Source organism: Pseudorca crassidens, chromosome 15 (genome assembly GCF_039906515.1).
Source record: "Pseudorca crassidens isolate mPseCra1 chromosome 15, mPseCra1.hap1, whole genome shotgun sequence".
Classification (NCBI taxonomy): Eukaryota; Metazoa; Chordata; class Mammalia; order Artiodactyla; family Delphinidae; genus Pseudorca; species Pseudorca crassidens.
The window spans coordinates 26,670,889-26,689,710 of NC_090310.1; the positions used below are offsets into that span (position 1 = coordinate 26,670,889).

The 18,822-nt window shown below is 40.8% G+C and overlaps 1 protein-coding gene across 5 annotated transcripts in view; it reads left to right on the top strand.

Annotated features, from left to right (window-relative positions):
• Positions 1-2,959: 2,959 nt before the first annotated feature.
• The window catches only part of PDXDC1 (pyridoxal dependent decarboxylase domain containing 1), a 51,041-nt gene continuing 35,178 nt past the window's right edge, over positions 2,960-18,822 (top strand). Inside the window, exons 1-4 of one of the 5 annotated variants that reach the window (XM_067706570.1) lie at positions 2,966-3,133; positions 15,973-16,049; positions 16,590-16,663; positions 17,622-17,687. In XM_067706570.1, coding sequence (XP_067562671.1) covers positions 15,984-16,049; positions 16,590-16,663; positions 17,622-17,687 — 206 coding nt within the window. In that variant the 5' untranslated portion in view covers positions 2,966-3,133; positions 15,973-15,983. Of the gene's footprint in view, positions 3,134-15,972; positions 16,050-16,589; positions 16,664-17,621; positions 17,688-18,822 lie in introns of all 5 variants that reach the window. The other 4 variants (XM_067706571.1, XM_067706567.1, XM_067706569.1 and 1 more) reach the window with 4 other exon arrangements.

Below are 18,822 nucleotides of genomic sequence, written 5' to 3' on the forward strand. Positions count from 1 at the left end.
AATTCAAATAGTGCAGAAGAATATAAAATGGAATATTGCCATTTCTTTTCTTTCATCTCCAAACTCCTAGTCCCATTCCTCCAAAGCCTTTACCTTCTACTTTGTAAAAAATATCCTTATATCTGTTTCTTAATTCAGAAAAAATATATTGACTCCTTACTATAAAAATGAGAAATTTATTGCCATTTGCATCAGCTTTCCTATCTTCTCCAACTCCTGATTTTTGTTAATTTTATTTCTTCCGAGGTTTCATTTATGTCTTTAAATATTGTAGTTAAAACTTTGAATCTTGATTTAGCTCTTTTATTCACTGTTTTAAATGCTTTTGTTTATTTATGCCCGCGTTGGGTCTTCATCCCTGCGCGCAGGCTTTCTCTAGTTGCGGTGAGTTGGGGCTACTCTTCCTTGTGGTGCTTGGACTTCTCATTGTGGTAGCTTCTCTTGTTGCGGAGCACGGGCTCTAGGTGCACGGGCTTCAGTAGTTGTGGTATGTGGGCTCAGTAGCTGTAGTGCATGGGCTTAGTTGCTCTGCAGCGTGTGGGATTTTCCCGGACCAGGGCTCGAACCCATGTCCCCTGCATTGGCAGGTGGATTCTTAACCACTGCGCCACCAGGGAAGTCCTTGATTTAGCCCTTTTAGAGAATATCTACTTACTTCCTGGAATGAAGTTGAGGACATTAGTGATTCCCCTTATGTTCCTCTTCACCTCGCCTCTTCCTGCCCACTTTTTGGTAATTTATCATTTTTACATTACCATAGTGAATAATAACTATATCTACCATATGTGTAATTTGGTTGATTCTAAAACTTAAAGACTTAAAAACAACATCTACAATATGGGTATGTAAATATTATTCAGGATACAACAAAAATCATGTGAATGGACCCCAAAGGAAAAATAACCACAAACTTCCTTTATTTGGTTTGCTTTTTGCCTATTAATCAGGAAAGGTCTATATCAGAACATATAAGCCAAATTGTTCCCACAATGAGTGGTTTCATCTTCTGGCTTCCAACAATATTTTTCTCATCTCTCTGTTCTAGCCCATAGAATGCCGCATTATAATTTATCAGCTTACATATCTGTCTGTCTACAAGCCAAGTGGTTTTAATTTCTTTTGACAGGAGTGTGTGTGTGTGTGTGTGTGTGTGTGTGTGTGTGTCCAACTTGATCTTGAAAGCTATGCAATGCTCCCCAGAAAAATGCACTCATGCAAAATTTAGAGCATAGTTTCAGGAGTTTCACAGACCTCCCCCTGGGTCCAAAGTAAAAACCTCTGCCCTAAACAGCATTTTCTTAAGGGCAGCATCTTGTATTTCTAGCCCCTAACTGTCCAAGATGGCAGTCGATAAACATTTGGATAAATATTGAATGAACCAATTATTCCCACTTTCTTCATGTTGGCTTTTAAAGTCTACTTTTAAAATAGAAAATGTAAGTTTCATCTCTCTAGTATTTGTTTTGTAGAATCTACTTTTTAATATAATCCAGATACTTGGAGGTGGTTTTAAAAATTAGGAGTTTTTAATGATACCCAGGCTGAGGTGTTAAGGGGTGAAACGTATTGATGTCTGCAATTTTGGAATGTATCAAAACATAAGACGTATTGATGGATAGATAGATGGATACTTATGTAAATATCATATTTGTAAAGCAAATACAGGTAGATGTTCATTGTAGGATAGGCATATGGGTGTTCATGGTATAACAACTTTTCTAAATGCTTGATAACAACACGTTGGAAAAGGTGACTTGTTTAGCTCGAAGAGGTACATTCCACTTTTAGATCTTGGAAGACATAAATCTATCATCCTTTTCTGTTTGCAGAGCTCTGTGGAGAATCTGAATAGTTCCCACTGTACACAAAGCTTCTTTTGGTAGAAAATAATTTTATTAACATAACTGGGCAATTTATCTAACACAATTTAGAGAGCTCAAAAAATATAATTACTACACTGAAAATGCAACCCAGTCATTTACACAGATTTCGGAAGAGAGGCGCACAGAACAGGAGAGAAGAGGTATGGTTTTGCGGTTGTAACGTCATCGGTGTACTAGTGGTGAATTGTTTTACGGACTGTAACCGTGATAGACTAGTTCATTTCAGTTTTCCTCATTTAGAGGGAAGAATAAGGAAATTTATGTCTTCTCTTATTCCCTGGAAACACCTTATGATTATACAGGAGGGGTGGAAGCGGTTATAGAGGCAGTATGTGTAATGTACAGACGCTGGGGTCAGGGTGCTTGGATCCAACCTAGATTGGCACTGTGAAATGGAGATAATAATGATCTCTACATCACAAGGCTGTTGTACCATAAAATGGAATAGCAGCAACTGATCTATTATTATCATTATTACCTAACAAGTCATAATTGTGGCCTGACACGAAGAAAGTGGCTGAGCCAGTTGTCTCAAAGTCGTTTCCGTCTAGAATTCTGCGGTAAGGTCTGAGACAAATACCTCAGCTCTGATCAGCGCCTTTTCAGAGTAGCGGTCACTGGTCAGGAGTCCAATAGCTGAAACCCGCGAAGCCCTGAGCACCTAGGAAACCACCAAAGCTGCGCGTGCGCGGGGGCGCTCGGTCGCCCCGCCTCTCCGTGGTGAATGGCCTGTTCCATTCCTGAGGAATGGCGATAGCGGGGAGAACTTGGAACACTAGGCCCGGAAGTAGAGGTGCGTTACCAGTATTTCCAGCATTTTGCTACATGAGTGACCCCTTGTAATTATTATACTTCTACTCTGACACCAGGACAGGCTTCTGAAGAGAGTTTCGAACGGCTCCACCATCCATTCTCCCCCTCTCATCTGGAAACATTTGGGCTGGCCGGCGTGACGGCCTTGTACGGAAGCCTGGAGGGCCCCGCCCACCCACAGCCCCGCCCACCCCATGGGCCCCGCCTCCCCGTGGGCCCCGCCTCCCCCGCCTTCCCGAGCCCCGCTTTCCACTCCCCGCTGCGCAGCCAGGAAGTTCCTTCTCTTCTCCGCCCCGCCGGCCGCGGGCGAGCGGGACGTCATCGCTGCCAGCGTGGAAACGGCGGCGGAGCTCGGGAGGCGGAAGTAGTGCCCGGGATCGCCGGGCCTCCATCGGGCTCCACCGGCCGCCTTAGCCATGGACGCGCCCCTGGAGAAGGTCCGTACCGGGGGTGGATGCGGAGCGGCGGCCCGAGGCTCCCGCCTGCGGGGCGCCTGTTTCCCGGTCGCGAGCTGCCATTGTGACCGGGGAGGGGGCCGGGGGCTAACGGGCCCGCCTGAGGAGGCCTGGTCGCGAGGGCGTCCGGCCCGTCGCTCGAGGCTGGGGCCTGGTCACGTCACGGGGCCGGGGGTCTCTGGGGTCCCCGTGGGCTGGGAGAGGCTGGGCCGGGTTCTGCCCGGGGCCGCGAACGACCCGGAGCCCAGTCGGGGGCCGCGGGGCCGACCTTGGGGCCTGCGAGAGCTCGGCTCATCCTCTCGGATGACAGAGCTAACAACTTGCGGCCGCAGAAGCTCCTGGAATGAAGCCCCAGTTGTTTCGGAGCCAATTGGAAACCTGTAGGTTGTCTGTGGGCTCCAAGTTAGGAAGGGAGATGTGCAAGCAGTAATTTGCCATCTTCAGCGAGCCTAGGAATCACCTGGGGCCCTTGGTAAAAATCCAGATTTTCAGCCCTCGGGTCGGAACCTTGGGGGACGGGACCGGGATCTGTGGGTTTAACGAGGTCCTCACGTGATTCTGATGCAGTAGTTTGAAAGACCCCTGAGGTCCAGAAAGGGGCGGGGCTTCTGTAGATTGTGAATTTCGTCTTTGGGAATGCTGCTGCTCCACAACTTTCTGGCTCCCCCTTTCCGTGGCGAGGGGGGGACCCTGAGGTCAGTCGGAAATCCGCTGGTAGCAGGGTTTTACTCTGATTTCCTCTTGGGGAAACAGCAGCGTGATGTACCTGGCTGACCGCTCTGGCATGTGAAATGGATTCTAATTGTCCCGGATTTAGAGCTAGTAAATGAGAACCAGTGCTTGGATTTCTTCACGGATACCTACTTTCAGACCCTGACTTTCTGCCCTCCCTCAAAGTCCTTCTTTCTTTACAAGCTTGGGAGTCCGCTTGTCCAGACCCGGTTTTTCATATATGTGGAATTCAGGAGCAATGCTAGTGTTTCAAGACTGCTTTATTTTAATTTTGAACTGGCAGAAGTAACATATTTTGTCATTTTTTCAATGCAGCAGCTGCTGTGGATTTGTTCACTTGTCACTGGAGAGTTAAAGGGAGTAATTGTACAAGTTGAGCCAGATGTCTTCATGTGCACACAGTGGTATAGCCTACGCCTCCGTTGTTTCTCATATATTGGGTGGAAGGAATCAAGAAAGGACAAAGATAATATGATTTTCTTACACCGCCTCTGTGGTGAATGTTACATGTTTTTCTGTCTAGGAATAAAGTCTTCCCAGGCTTTTGATGAGCACAGTGTCTACCTTGTTGTACTTTGAGTTTCAGTCTAAATCAGTGATTCTCAACCACCAGGCTGTTTTGTTCCCCAGGGGATATTTGGCCAACGTTTGGATACACTTTTGATTGTCACAATCAGGCATTAGGAAGGGGCTGCTGGTACCTAGTGGGTAGAGGCCAGGGATGCTGCTAACATCCGACATTGCACAAGACAGACCCTGTACCAGAGAATTATCAGTAGTGCTGAGGCTGAGAACCCCTGGTCTACACCGTGTGTGGACCAGTAGTTGAATACAAACGCCCGTGGTTGAATACAAAATGATGCTAAAAATGTCCCTTCAGTGTTGTTTCCTTTCCAATTTCATAAAGAAGATGGGAGGGGCTTTGTGGCATTTCAGTTAGAAATCTAAAGAACTGGAGTGTTCTTTCCTCCAAGAATAGTTCGTTATAGGCAGATCTGCAAAACAGAATGGGTTGGAATCCTGCTTCAAATATTATTTTTCTGGTATTTGATTACTAGATTACAGTGGTTGCTCCCTAAATGTTAATTGATGATAAAAGATCTTAAACTCTTCAAATGAAGATCTGAAGAGGTACTGAAACTCCAGCATGCTTAAGCCTGGCACATTCACAAAAATTGCAGGGATCTTTCAGGAATTCAGAATGTGTGGGCTGGAAGTCTCTGCCTTAGGCCAGTGTGTAAATTCTGAATGTAAGTTTTTCAGAACTAGTACTGTGTCTTATTTTTATATTCCCTGAAGCAAGACAGGGCTTTACTTGTAATGAACAATTTCTCTTGGTGCTAAGTGGGCAGAAAAGAAAAAGCATTGCTGTAATATGAATGTTGAAAATTTTGTGTTGTGAAAAACAGTTTGAATCAAAGTAAAACATTGAATTGTGTCCATTATTCTGGTTTCTTTGAGGAATAGACTGCTGGGTTAAATTCTACATTGCTAGTATAAATTTAAGAACTATTTGAGCAGTTCTGAATGATGCCATTTAAACTAATCCTTGCATAATTTAGACTGGCTACAGAAACCACAATGTTATTTGATACCCATCCTCTAAAATTTCAAGTAATCTCTCTCACTCTATAATGTAGTGTGCTATCATTGTTTAATAGAATCACTCAGTACATTTCCTTTGGTCCAAATATAATTTTGTACCCTTGCTTTTTCTTTAAGTAATATGTAGACATGCAGACCTGCGATGACAGAGCCATTTTCTTGCCTTGATTTGCTTTTCTTTCACAATATATGTTTTCTTTTTGTATTCAAAATTAGTGACATCCAGAGAAACTATAGATAGGTTAATTATAGGGACAAGGAATTCAAACTAGAAGAGTTGGCGCCTCAGCCCCCCCAATACTGTACGTCCAACTCATAAGGAACAAATCTCACAGTGTTTACTTATGTTAATATCCAAGTTTAAAATGCCACAGGAAGTAATAACGCTGATGCTGAAGATTTTAATAAGGTACTCAACACACCTACATAACACCTGTTAGTAAAAACCTGCTACTTTAAACTTGTAGAACAGCCCAGATCTCTTCTTGCTGCTTGGAAAAATCTCATTCTTCCTGGGTATTATGTTTAGACAAGGTGTATAGCAGTTTGTTTTGCACTTTTTTTTTTTTTTTTTTCGGTACGCGGGCCTCTCACTGCTGTGGCCTCTCCCGTTGCGGAGCACAGGTTCCGGACGCGCAGGCTCAGCGGCCATGGCTCACGGGCCTAGCCGCTCCGCGGCATGTGGGATCCTCCTGGACCGGGGCACGAACCCGTGTCCCCTGCATCGGTAGGCAGACTCTCAACCACTGCGCCACCAGGGAAGCCCTGTTTTGCACTTTTAATTCCAACCTTGAGTAAACTTAGAGCAGATGTCTCAGCCTTGGCACCACTGACATTGGGCTGGATAATTCTCTATTGTAGGAGGCTGTCCTGTGTACTGTAGAATGTTTAGCAGCATCCTTGGCCTCCACCCACTAGATGCCAGTAGCATCCCCTCCCCACAGTGTGACAACCAAAAACATCTCCAGTTGAGGCAGTTGTCCCCTGGGGGTGAAAGGATCCCCTCTGGTTGAGAACCACTGACTTAGAGAATCTAGAGCTGCACTGTCCACCAGCCACATTTTTTTTAAATTTATTTAATTTATTATTTTTGGCGGCGTTGGGTCTTTGTTGCTGCGTGCAATCTTTCTCTAGTTGCGGCCAGTGGGGCTACTCTTCATTGCGGTGCGCGGGCTTCTCACTGCAGTGGCTTCTCTTGTTGCAGGGCACAGGCTCTAGGTGCACAGGCTTCAGTAGTTGTGGTGCGTGGGCTTAGTAGTTGTGGCGCACGGGCTTAGTTGCTTTGTGGCATGTGAGATCTTCCTGGACCAGGGCTCGAACCCGTGTCCCCTGCATTGGCAGGCAGATTCTAAACCACTGCGCCACCATGGAAACCCCACCAGCCACATTTGGCTATTTAAATTTAAATGTAATTAATTAAAATTAAATAAATTTAATATTTAGTTCCTCAGTCACATTACCCACATTTCAAGTGTTCAACAGTCACAATGTGGTTTGTGGCTGCAGTACTGGGGCAGCACAGATAATAGAAATGTTCACCACAGAAAGTTCTATTGGGTAGTGCTATAGAGGGGGGCCAATTTATTTACTGTACCGTATATCTAATTCTTGTCTCTAAAAGAGGCAACCTCGACCCTGTTTCTGACCTAAATAATTACAACCAAACCCATTTTTTACTGTTGTACTCATCCTGAGCTAAGTTCCCCCCTACCCCCTTGGACCTGATTTTGGAAAATTCTGTTACCACCTTACTGTTTATAAGGGGCAATAGGAGCTGCGTGGATGGAACATTGCTGATCATTACTGATAAGGACTACCAGAATTTCTATTCCTGCTCTTTACCTAAAAAGCTCATGTAAAGAACCCCTATTAGCCAAGCTTGAAATGACCAGTTTCTGTGATAAGCCTTTGTAGATCCCTCTCTTACCTAGAATAGAAGGACTTCTGTGAGGATATGATAGCCTATAATGTTACCGTTCATTTAAAGCTGATCTCTATATCATCATGATTGAGGGTTTTGCATACAGGTGCATGGTGCCTAAGGCAGTAAATGATTATCAAATGCTGGGTGTCAGGGAAAGCGTGGCACAAAGTTCCTGATCCTAAAAATTTATGGCGTTGGTGGTTCTCGATTTATTCAAAATTTCAGCTGTAGTTAGCAGAGCTATTGGTGGTCCCCAGTCCTGTGTGTTCCACCTTATCTAGAATTATGAGTTATAATTATAGATAGCAGTTGCTTGAGCTTAAAGTCATGTTTTCACCTGAAGCAGAAACCTGTTTTGACTTAAATTTTTTATTGCTGGTCAACTATGGTCAAAGCCCAGTGCTGAGTGCTGAGAAAGACACAAGGTGAATAAGACATGATCCCTGGGAGAGGTTACATTATAGTAAGGGGCATACAAGTTTAGGCAAAGCCTTGTATAGCAAAGAGGGGTAAAAAGAATCACAGGAATTAAGAAACAAAGGGCATCGAGTGAGTGACCAGGAAAGAGTATGTGGAAGAGATTCTTTAGGTAGAATATTTAGTTCAGAATCATGGCTTTTCTAGGTTTGTTTTAAATGTAAATATAATGTAGATTTTTACTTTATGTTTGTGCCTAATGTTATTGCTGGTAGAACATAAGAGAAAGGAAGCCATTTTACCTTTTAAAGTTAGATATAAAAAATATGCCTCCAGTCACTTTGAAAATGTTTAAAAATTCCTTTCAGAAACTTATCTAGCTTAAATTAAATCCATTCCCTCCAAACAATAGTCAAGGGCCATAAAACTATTTTGAGTTTAATATTTTGTTTATTTAATTTCTGTTACTATTGCAGTAGTTTTTGTTTTTTGTGGCGAATGCTAAGTGTTTAGCTGCCTTAAGGTTAGTTAGTCCTTGAGGCCCAGCCTGGGGCCCTGTCCACTTTTTTTTCCCCCAGTGCCTGTGGAAAAGGCATTCTGAGGGCAAAGTAAACCTTTCTGAGATCTTTTTCCTGTGAGCAGAAAAACAGAAACAGCAAAGTAAAGCCTTCAATTTGAAGGTGCAACTCAGGGACATTGAACATTTTGCTACAGTGAGATTTTCAGGAGCCTAGTGAGACTGAATTACTTATTAGACTGGACATTGTATTGGTGCAGTCATATGAAATTGCTGTTTTTGTCCCCTAGAAATATCTGAATATTGGCAGTTTCACACAGTTTACAGTTTTACAACAGTAAAGTTCTGAAGATACATAGAAGGAAGGAATTGATGGGTTCCTTTCCTTAGAATTATTATTTTTAAGATAAGGTTGGCAACATTAAACCTGCATAATTCCAATTCAGTTTTGGAAATAATGATATTGATAAGGGTAATGGATATCTTTATCTTTCTGAATTGATCCCCCAATAAGTCCTAGGAAACACCTTCTTTAAGAAGCATATCTTAATGACTTATTTTTTCCAGTGACTATAGCATGTTTTGCTTTAAGCAATTTTCTTTTTGTTCCAGAATAAGTATGTGATTCCAGATAAACTAGTAAACTTCTTAGAAATAGAGCTTGCCTGTTGTGGTATTTTTCCATCCGTGTAGTTATTGGCAAACACTCATAATAAAATGTCTAAATGAACTATATGTAAAATAGATAACTAATAAGGACTTTACTGTATAGCACAGGGAACTCTACTCAATACTCTGTAATGGCCTATATAGGAAAAGAATTTAAAAAAGAGTGGATATATGTATATGTATAGCTGATTCACTTTGCTATACACCTGAAACTAATACAACATTTTAAATCAACTATACTCCAATAAAAATTTTAAAAATAAAAAATAAAATAAAATGTCTAAGTGAATTGATTCTCTTGGAATACATTTTCTGAAATTTAGATTTCGATCCCTGGCCTTCCCATCATGTATCTTAAGGCAAGTAAATTGAATGCCCCTTTTTTCCTTCTGTGTACTTTTTTTTTTTTTAAACCGTTTTATTTATTTATGGCTGTGTTGGGTCTTCATTGCTGCACGCAGGCTTTCTTTAGTTGTGGTGAGGAGGGGCTACTCTTTGTTGCGGTGCATGGGCTTCTCATTGCGGTGGCTTCTCTTGTAGCAGAGCACAGGCCCTAGGCGCGAGGGCTTCAGTAGTTGTGGCACGCAGGCTCAGTAGTTGTGGCACACGGGCTTAGTTGCTCTGCAGCATGTGGGATTTTCCTGGAATGGAGCTCGAACCCGTGTCCCCTGCATTGGCAGGCGGATTCTTAACCACTGCGCCACCAAGGAAGTCCCTGTGTACTTCTACTGATGCCAGGTTTGATCTGGTGTTACTAACTTTGCTGCCTCCTTATTGCTACCAGATTTTCCCCACTCTTTTGTATATTTTTGCCCCTTTTTTTCCCCTATATGTTCTTTTTTGCCTCTTTTCATGAGGGATTTGTAAGTTTAAATACTAACACCTCATGCAATATTTGCAAATCCCTTTTCAACTAAAATATTTTGCTTAATGAGCCATATAAGTACAGTATGTCTTCATGCTCTCACACACTCAAGCATAAAGTCCACACTCAAGCATAGTTAAAAATAAGATTTTCCAAGAGTATCCAATCCTTAAAAGACAAACATAGACGAAAGTGCCTTGTTCTTAATTAAATACTTTTCTGTTGGAACTACACAAAAGTATTTATAGATGTAGAAATTGAGGCTCCAGTGAGTAAGTCAGGTTTGCAAGGTGCTATTATTACCTTGGAGAATCCCTACATTTTCTCTCATTGTTGACCCATAAGGAACAGCTGTGTTCCTGAAGCAGCTGCTGCTGTTCTTATTGCTTCTCTGAGATGTGTAGTATTTGGGGCACTTGTTTAGTGCTAGACAGCAGGCATCCTTTGTGTTTTCACCTGGGAGGAAAATATATGGTTTTTGGAAAGTTGATACTTGCATGCTTATCACTATCCAGGATTAACCTTGCTTAGAAAGCTGTGGAAGGCAAAAGAGTAGGTGAAATGTTAGAAACATCAATTCAGAGCTTTATCTGATAACGTCGATCAATTGAAGAAAGGTAGTGATTTGTTTTTTATTGAAGTATAGTTGATTTATAGTGTTGTGGTAATTTCTGTGTAGTGATTTTTTTTTTTGTAAGTCTAATGCAAATGTTGGAAACTAGCATTTGTTAACATCAAGGCCTTCTATCTGGTACGATCAGCTAGTATTCTCACATGCTTTCTTTTTCTTCTGTCAATAGTCCTAGAACCCCCCAAAATGAACATTCCTCCCCTGAAAAAAGTTTATTGAAACATGGTATTGTATACTTCTATTATTAATGAATGTTGTGATTTATATATTTTAAAATTACTCTTTAAACTTCCCCTTTTCTGGACGTTGCTTCTTTTTAAATGTATAACTCTGCATTTTTCAAACAGCAGTTATTCATATACAATCTTTGCAAATTTTGTCACATCAGTTACCACTTGTACGGTTATTTGCTTAATATTGCTTTTCAATCGACTAAATCAATTCAACCTCCTTCTTTAAAATTGAGGAACAATTTATATACAATAAAAATATGCACTTTAATTATACAGTTTGAGTTTTGGCAGTTGTGTATAGTCATATAACCACCAGCATAATTAAGATATGGAACATTTCCATCTCCCTAAAAAGTTCCCTTGTGCCCCTTTGCAAGTGGATCCCAGATCTGCTTTCTGTCACTACAGCCCTTTTTTTTTTAAACTTAGATTTGTGCTAAACAGTAATGTTTATGAATTCAGGGCTTGAGGTATTATTTTTTCCTTAATTCATATGAAAGTAAATCATATAGTTTTTGGTCACACTTTGGTAGGCTGGTTTAACTGAAGAAAATGTATACAAGAGCTTGATTAAGCATTTGAAAGCTGAGAAAATTTTAAGTGACTGGAGAGCAGTAGTTCCCAGATCTTAGGCCCTAAGATTTTATTATTCTTCTGCTGTAGTTTCCACTTTTTTTTTTTTTTTTTTTGCGGTACGCGGGCCTCTCACTGTTGTGGCCTATCCCGTTGCGAGCACAGGCTCCGGACACACAGGCCCAGTGGCCATGGCTCACGGGCCCAGCCGCTCCGCGGCATGTGGGATCTTCCTGGCCCGGGGCACAAACCCGTGTCCCCTGCATTGGCAGGCGGACTCTCAACCACTGCGCCACCCGGGAAGCCCATGTAGTTTCCACTTTTGAAAGGTTATTATAAACAACTTCTCAGTTAATAAACTTTATTAACAAATGATTGTTCACTCCATTACTAATAACTGGATGTTAATTTTCAATAACATCCATTAAAATAGTGTGGGTTTTTTCCCCCCCAAACTGCAGGTTACATCCTTTTTATGAGATGTCAAATCAATTTAGCAGGTCATGGCCAGCAGTTTTTTTTTTAATGAAGTAGAATAAAATGATAAATATAATGTATTCCGAATAATACAGGTAGGAATAGTACCAGTGTTACCTCATAACTAAGTTGATATAATTCTAGCCAAAAGCAAAAAATAAGTGATTTTTTTCATTAACCCATGTTGCCTTATTCCAAATAAATGTATAATTTCCTCCTGGCTTGAAAAATAGAGAATTACTTCCTGACCTCCTTTACTATTTTATCTTGCATTTGACTTTCAACTTTTTTCCTCCAACATTTAAATTGTGAGAATTTTAATGATATTTTACCATTACATATATACTATTTCTTCTTCTGATAGTGGCAGGATATTTTAATATTTAATACTTAATATCCCACACTGACTGAAAGTGATGGAAATCAACTAGTATAAAAATGATTGTTGAAAAGATGCTTATCAAAGGATGAATGGCGGGGCTTGTTTTACAAAATGAGCTGTCTAGTTCTGTGACAGTTATCATATGAACAGTTGAATGGTTCTCCTTAGGAGTTTTGAACTTGCTTTAAGCCATGCCATGCATCAATGTTAGACGTAATTGAAGCAAAAATACCGAATCCACTTCATTACACAGAATCAACATAGCTGAAATATAAGTTACAAATTTGCAATCTAATGACTAACAGTCTAATAATGGTTTCTGAATCTTCAGTAGTGAACACGTGGTAGTTTTGTAATTAGAAAGTGAATCTGTGGATATACACACTCCATAGGTGCACAGGCTTCAGTAGTTGCGGCACATGGGCTCCGTAGTTGTGGTTCGTGGGCTGTAGAGTACAGGCTCAGTAGTTGTGGCGCACGGGCCCAGTTGCTCCGTGGCATGTGGGATCTTCCCGGACCAGGGCTTGAACCCGAGTCCCCTGCATTGGCAGGCAGATTCTTAACCACTGCACCACCAGGGAAGTCCCAAGGATTATCTTTAAAATGAGACCTTACTTAGCTCTAATTATGGTTCTTGAGACGAGAGCTTTTTCAAAATGTGAGTTGCTTTGTTTACTTTTTTGATGAAATTGAGGAGCAGTATTGCCTAGTGGTCAAGAGCACTGGTTCTAGAGTAGTACAGACCTTGTTTTAAATTCTGGCTTCAAAACATACTAACTCTGTGCCTTTGGGTTAGCCAGGCAGTAATGCATGTAAAGGTGTTAATTAGATGATGCTTGAATATAGCAAGCAACTCAGTAAGTGTTAGTAATTATTAAGGATCACAAATCTTATTGAGCCCTTTTTCTGTGCCAGATCCTGTGTTAGATGCTAAGGGTTGAAAAAATATGACATTCTTCTGGGAACCTGGCATAGAATACTATTTTTTTTCTTTCCTCAATATTGTAAAACAGCCTCCTTCTAAATACCAAATAATGGACATCTTTATTCAACTTAATTTTCTCTCGTTTTGTGTCTGGCTGTTACCCTGCTATTATTTATTAACATTTATCACACAAGTACTCTGGCACTGTAACAGGTACTGAGGATACGAAATGCAAATAAGAAAGTAGTTGCTGCCCTTAGTAGAAGCTTATGGAGGCATGGTTTAAGGAACCAATTTATAAATATTTTTCTTCGAGCATTTCTTGACTTAAGGCCTAATATCCTGCAACTGGATAACATTTTATATTTTGGATTATCCCGTTAACACAAGCACGTGAGGGTCTACATCATATTCCCATTTAATTGAGTCAAATTTAACTAAAAGTGCTATTTTCCCTACACACCCGTTACCCACTCCCCGCTGTCCCCACTTCACTCTGAGTAGGATCAAGAGCAATTTAAATGTCAGCCTTTCCATTCAATGAGTGTGTGCTTGCTCTCTCGAGAGACTCAGATGGAGAAATGTGAAGCTGCACTTCTCTCTTGCCTCTCTCAGTGTAAACATCTTGTCATCACATGTGATTCTGGTGTTTAAAAATAAGTATTGTCATATGAAGTGGCTTCTAAACTAAGTCAACTATTTTGTCTATTCTTAACTGAAAAATCTGTTCAATTTTATAGGAGAAGTTAGCCGTGTTGAACTTAGAGCCAGCATGTTGATATCCAATATGCCATGCCTTCCTAAGGGGTTTCAGAGGTAATATGACAACCCAAGAATCAAGCTGACTTTAGATTCTTGGTCTTATAAGAGAAGTCAAAATTAGTAGGAGTCTGAATGGCTGCTTTCAAAAAGCATATAATCTAATTGGGGAGAATACCTATAGTGGAAAGATCATCTATAAAACAATTCATAGTAAAGGATGTAAAGAATCGTGAGGATAAATGGCAGTTGCATATTAGAATGGCCCCAGTTTCAAGCCTTCCGTCCTGTTGTCCCCATAAATACAATCATTTGTCAGGCAGTGAGTCCAGATTTTTGTTTTAGGAAAAAATGGTATCGATATCATTAGAGGGGATGTGAACATGTGAAAATGGTTTTATCCATAGGGGTTTCTTGGAAGTAGTGAATTGTGATTTAATAGGTAGTTAGAGGTGGATAAAAGGTACAAGGACATTTCAGGTGGGGCAGATGTTATAAGCATGAAACACGGAGGTGTAATTGATCAAGCAAACTGTTTATCTTTTCATTTGGCCAGATGATCAGGGATTGATGTGTCACAGGAGATGACGGTAGTAAGGACCGTGACCAGCAGACTGAGGAGCAAGATCAATTCTCTTGACCATTATCTGTTCCTCATCCTACTCACAACTGTTAATGGAGAGCATGGAGACCCTTTTAGATTACTCTCTAACCCATCTGGTGCTTACATTTAAATCGTGATTTTTATTGGAAACACCTGTTTTTTTAATGATTTTTTTTTCTCATGTAAAAATTAGATCGGATGTGGATATGTGATTATTTTCTAATCTCTTGTAGAATCAGTGTGATGTAATAGAAACAGGCAGAAACACATCAGGAAACCAGGGTTCTGGCACCTCTCTGTCATTTATTACTTCCATGAGCCTAGGCAAGTCAGTGTACCTCTCTAAGTCTTAGTTTCCTCTCCTCTAAAATGTTATACGAGAATCAGAGGTTTTCATGCTTATACTTTTTCTTTTCTTCTTTTTAATGAAACTTTTTACAAGTGAAACTTTACTCAAAACCCTATTGTTAAAAACAGCTGATCTCCTTAAGGCGGGGGGGCAGAGAGGTAGCAGCTCCAACTGGCTACGCAACCCCTTCTCCCCAAAGTTCTTTCCAGGAGTCTTAAGGCTGAGAAGAACACAGGTGGGAAATCCCTGGGCTAGACCCCTAAGGTCCCTTCTAGAATTAATATTTTCTGATACTTACATTGATAAACAGTAGAATTTCTTTAAAAAAATAAACAATTTTGAGGAGGTAACACAGTACTAAAGGTAATATACACTCATTGCACATCTACATTGTGTAAACTATTACGAGGTACAAGAGACAATATGAAGAGAAAAGCAGATAAATACACTTGAAGTGTATTTGAAGAGTAAGGGGGGAACAAGAGAGAGCTTCTGTGATTGTTTATAACCCAATTCATACTATACAGAGATTCAGGGCAACAAGATTGTCTCTCTAAAAATTTTTACAGAGATGTAAGAAGAAAGGAAAATGAGTGTTTCAATTCTGCAAGAATGTTTAAAAATTTGTTTCGTTTATGTTTTGAATGGGAGATAGATGTACACATGGTACTAAAATCCAAAAGGAACAAAAGGATATGAACTAAAAAGACTCTCTCTGACCCCTGTAGCCATTCTTTGGAGGCAATCACTATGGCTAACTTGTGTAAGCGTCCCAAAGTTTTTAGAAGCACTTGCAGATGTTTGAGCGTATTAGTCTCCTGGGGCTGCTGTAACAAATGAGCACAAACTGGGTGGCTTAGAACAACAGAAATACATTCTCTCTCAGTCCTGGAGGCCAGAAGTTTGAAATCACTGTCGCGGGGCTGAAATCAAGGGCTGGCAGGGCTGCGCTCCCTCCAGAGGCTCGGGGGGAGTGTCCCTTCCTTTCTTGTTCCAGCTGATGTTGCTTGCCAGCCATCCTTCCCTGTTTGGTGGCTCCATCACTCCAGTTTCAAGGCCAGCATCTTCAAATCTCTCTCTGCTCTGTCGTCACATAGTCTTCTCTCTCTGTGTGGTCTCCCTCCGATTCTCTCATGTGGATACAAGTGATTGAATTTAGGGCTCACCTGGATGATTCAGGGTAATCGTGCCATCTCAAGATCCTTAATCACATCTGCAAAGACTTTGTCATATACGGTAATGTTCACAAATTCCAGGGATTAGGATGTGAATATCCTTTGGGGGGCTATTTTTCAGCCTACTACAACAGTAAAATGAATAGTATACTATACATACTTTTCTGGACCTTGCTTCTAATAGTGAACAACTGAAATAACCTAAGGGTCCATTAATTCAGGACTGGTTCAGTAAATTATAATACATCCATCAGATGCAAAAAGGTGTAACCACTAAGAGGAATGAAGTGGACCTGCTGACATGGAACCATAGTCACTATAAAGCAGAAAAAAGCAATTTGGAGAGATGCATATGAGCAAAGTGAAACTTTGGAGAGATATACGTCAAACTTAAAAGTGGCCTCCCCTGGGGAGTGGGACTTTTTTATGTTATACCTTTGTACTGTTGGAATTTTAAAATCAAACATGTTCTTTAATAATGCAGGTATTTTATAATAAATCCAGAAGAAAATGGACTTGCATTTAGTTTTTCTGGATGAATTATGTTGCAGAAGTAATAGAGGGTTGTTAAAATTTAACCTTTTGAAAATTTGTTTCCCAGATAGCAGACCCTACACTAGCTGAAATGGGAAAAAACTTGAAGGAGGCCATGAAGATGCTAGAGGACAGTCAGAGGTGAGCCTGTGGAACAGAAGTGACCCATTAAATGTGTTCAACTTGCTGTGAAACTGACAGCACTAGTTTCCTTCTGTTAAAGACACCTCTTGGTCTGTCATACAGAGTGAAGTAAGTCAGAAAGAGAAAGACAAATACCGTATGCTAACACATATATATGGAATCTAAGAAAAAAAAATGTCATGAAGAACCTAGGGGTAAGATGGGAATAAAGACACAGACCTACTAGAGAATGGACTTGGATATGGGGAGGGGGAAGGGTAAGCTGTGACAAAGCGAGAGAGAGGCATGGACATATATACACTACCAAACGTAAGGTAGATAGCTAGTGGGAAGCAGCTGCATAGCACAGGGAGATCAGCTCGGTGCTTTGTCACCACCTAAAGGGGTGGGATAGGGAGGGTGGGAGTGAGGGAGACGCAAGAGGGAAGAGATATGGGAACATATGTGTATGTATAACTGATTCACTTTGTTATAAAGCAGAAACTAACACCATTGTAAAGCAATTGTACTCCAATAAAGATGAAAAAAAAAAGACACCTCTTGGTTTCAGAACGTCACACTTAGCTTCAGCTGAATTTAAAATTGGTATTTGTCTTGGGTATAAGGTGCTTTGTAATTAAAGGATTTTGAAATTAAGGGACAGGACTTATAATTTTCAGTCCTGCCTACTAAGAGTTTCATTTATTTAATATATTGACTTGAATCTATAAATACTTCTTACTGTATATTCAGGTCATATAGGGCATCAACTAACCAAGAAGTGGCTTGAAGTATTATTATATTTTTAATATTATTTTCCTGAAACTAAACCCTACCCCAGCCTGGGGGCTGGGACGAGAAGGCGAGATGTGTGTTTCAAATCTCATATCAGTTACTAAGAGGTTGTGAGCAACATTATCACATGTTCATGCTCAAATGTTAGAAGGTTAACAGTTTTTTATTTCGTTTAAATTAGAAGAACAGAGGAGGAAAATGGAAAGAAGCTCCTATCAGGGGATATTCCAGGGCCACTGCAAGGCAGGTAGGTGGCAATGAAGATAAGTACCTTTACTTAGGGTGTACACTTTCTTTAAACCAAGATTTTACCATCACTGACTTACAATTTTAGTTTTAATGAGCACAAAGCAAATTGAGAGTTATATGTAGTGTAACAGAAAACTGAAATGCCATTGGTTGGTTGGTGATAACGCTAAACCTACTGTTTCTCCCCCTTTCCCGTTCAGAGTTTAACACAACCTTGTAACTCAGAAGTGATACACAAACTCATAACTCAGCTATCACACTTGATTCATCCTTGAAACCAGTAATCTGTTTGGTAGACTGAGCTTTATTGTGAGAGTTATTTTAACTTGATAAGATTTATCATTTTATTATATAGTAAATGAAAGGAAAATGTCAACTCTAATTTATTAGCAGAGTGGTTTATTTTTTGGCAACTAAAGCAAATCTGTCAAGTGTTTGTGACTTGAGCTATCAGGGAAGAAGTCAGAAAAATAAGTAGTTATCCAACTAACATTTTCACAGGATGTTAGCACTCAATCTGGAGTTATCTGGAGTTAAAGTCCCGGCCCAGTTTCCCTCAGACAAACTTATTATTTTTTTTATAACCAGGAAACTGTACGTAGGTAAATAGTACAACTCCCTTAAGTTGTCCTTTGACTTGAATATAAATATGTACAATAAGTATGTTGCAAAAGAGTAGTATACAGGAAGGATCCCAGTGTGCCAATAAATGTCACATCTAACACACCCAGATACTAATTTTTTTTTTGGCTGCGTTGGGTCTTCGTTGCTGTGCACAGGCTTTCTCTAGTTGCAGCAAGCAGGGGCTACTCTTCGCTGCAGTGTGCTGGCTTCTCATTGCAGTGGCTTCTCTTGTTGCAGAGTACGGGCTCTAGGCACGCGGGCCTCAGTAGTTTTGGCTCACTGGCTCTAGAGCGCAGGCTCAGTAGTTGTGGCGCACGGGCTTAGTTGCTCTGCGGCATGTGGGATCTTCCCAGACCAGGACTCGAACCCGTGTCCCCTGCAGTGGCAGGTGGATTCTTAACCACTGTGCCACCAGGGAAGTCCCCAGGTACTAACGTTTTAAAATAAGCACTCCTGCTTGTAGATGAAGGGTGCTGACTTGAAGTCCTCTACGGGTGAAGTTCATTCTC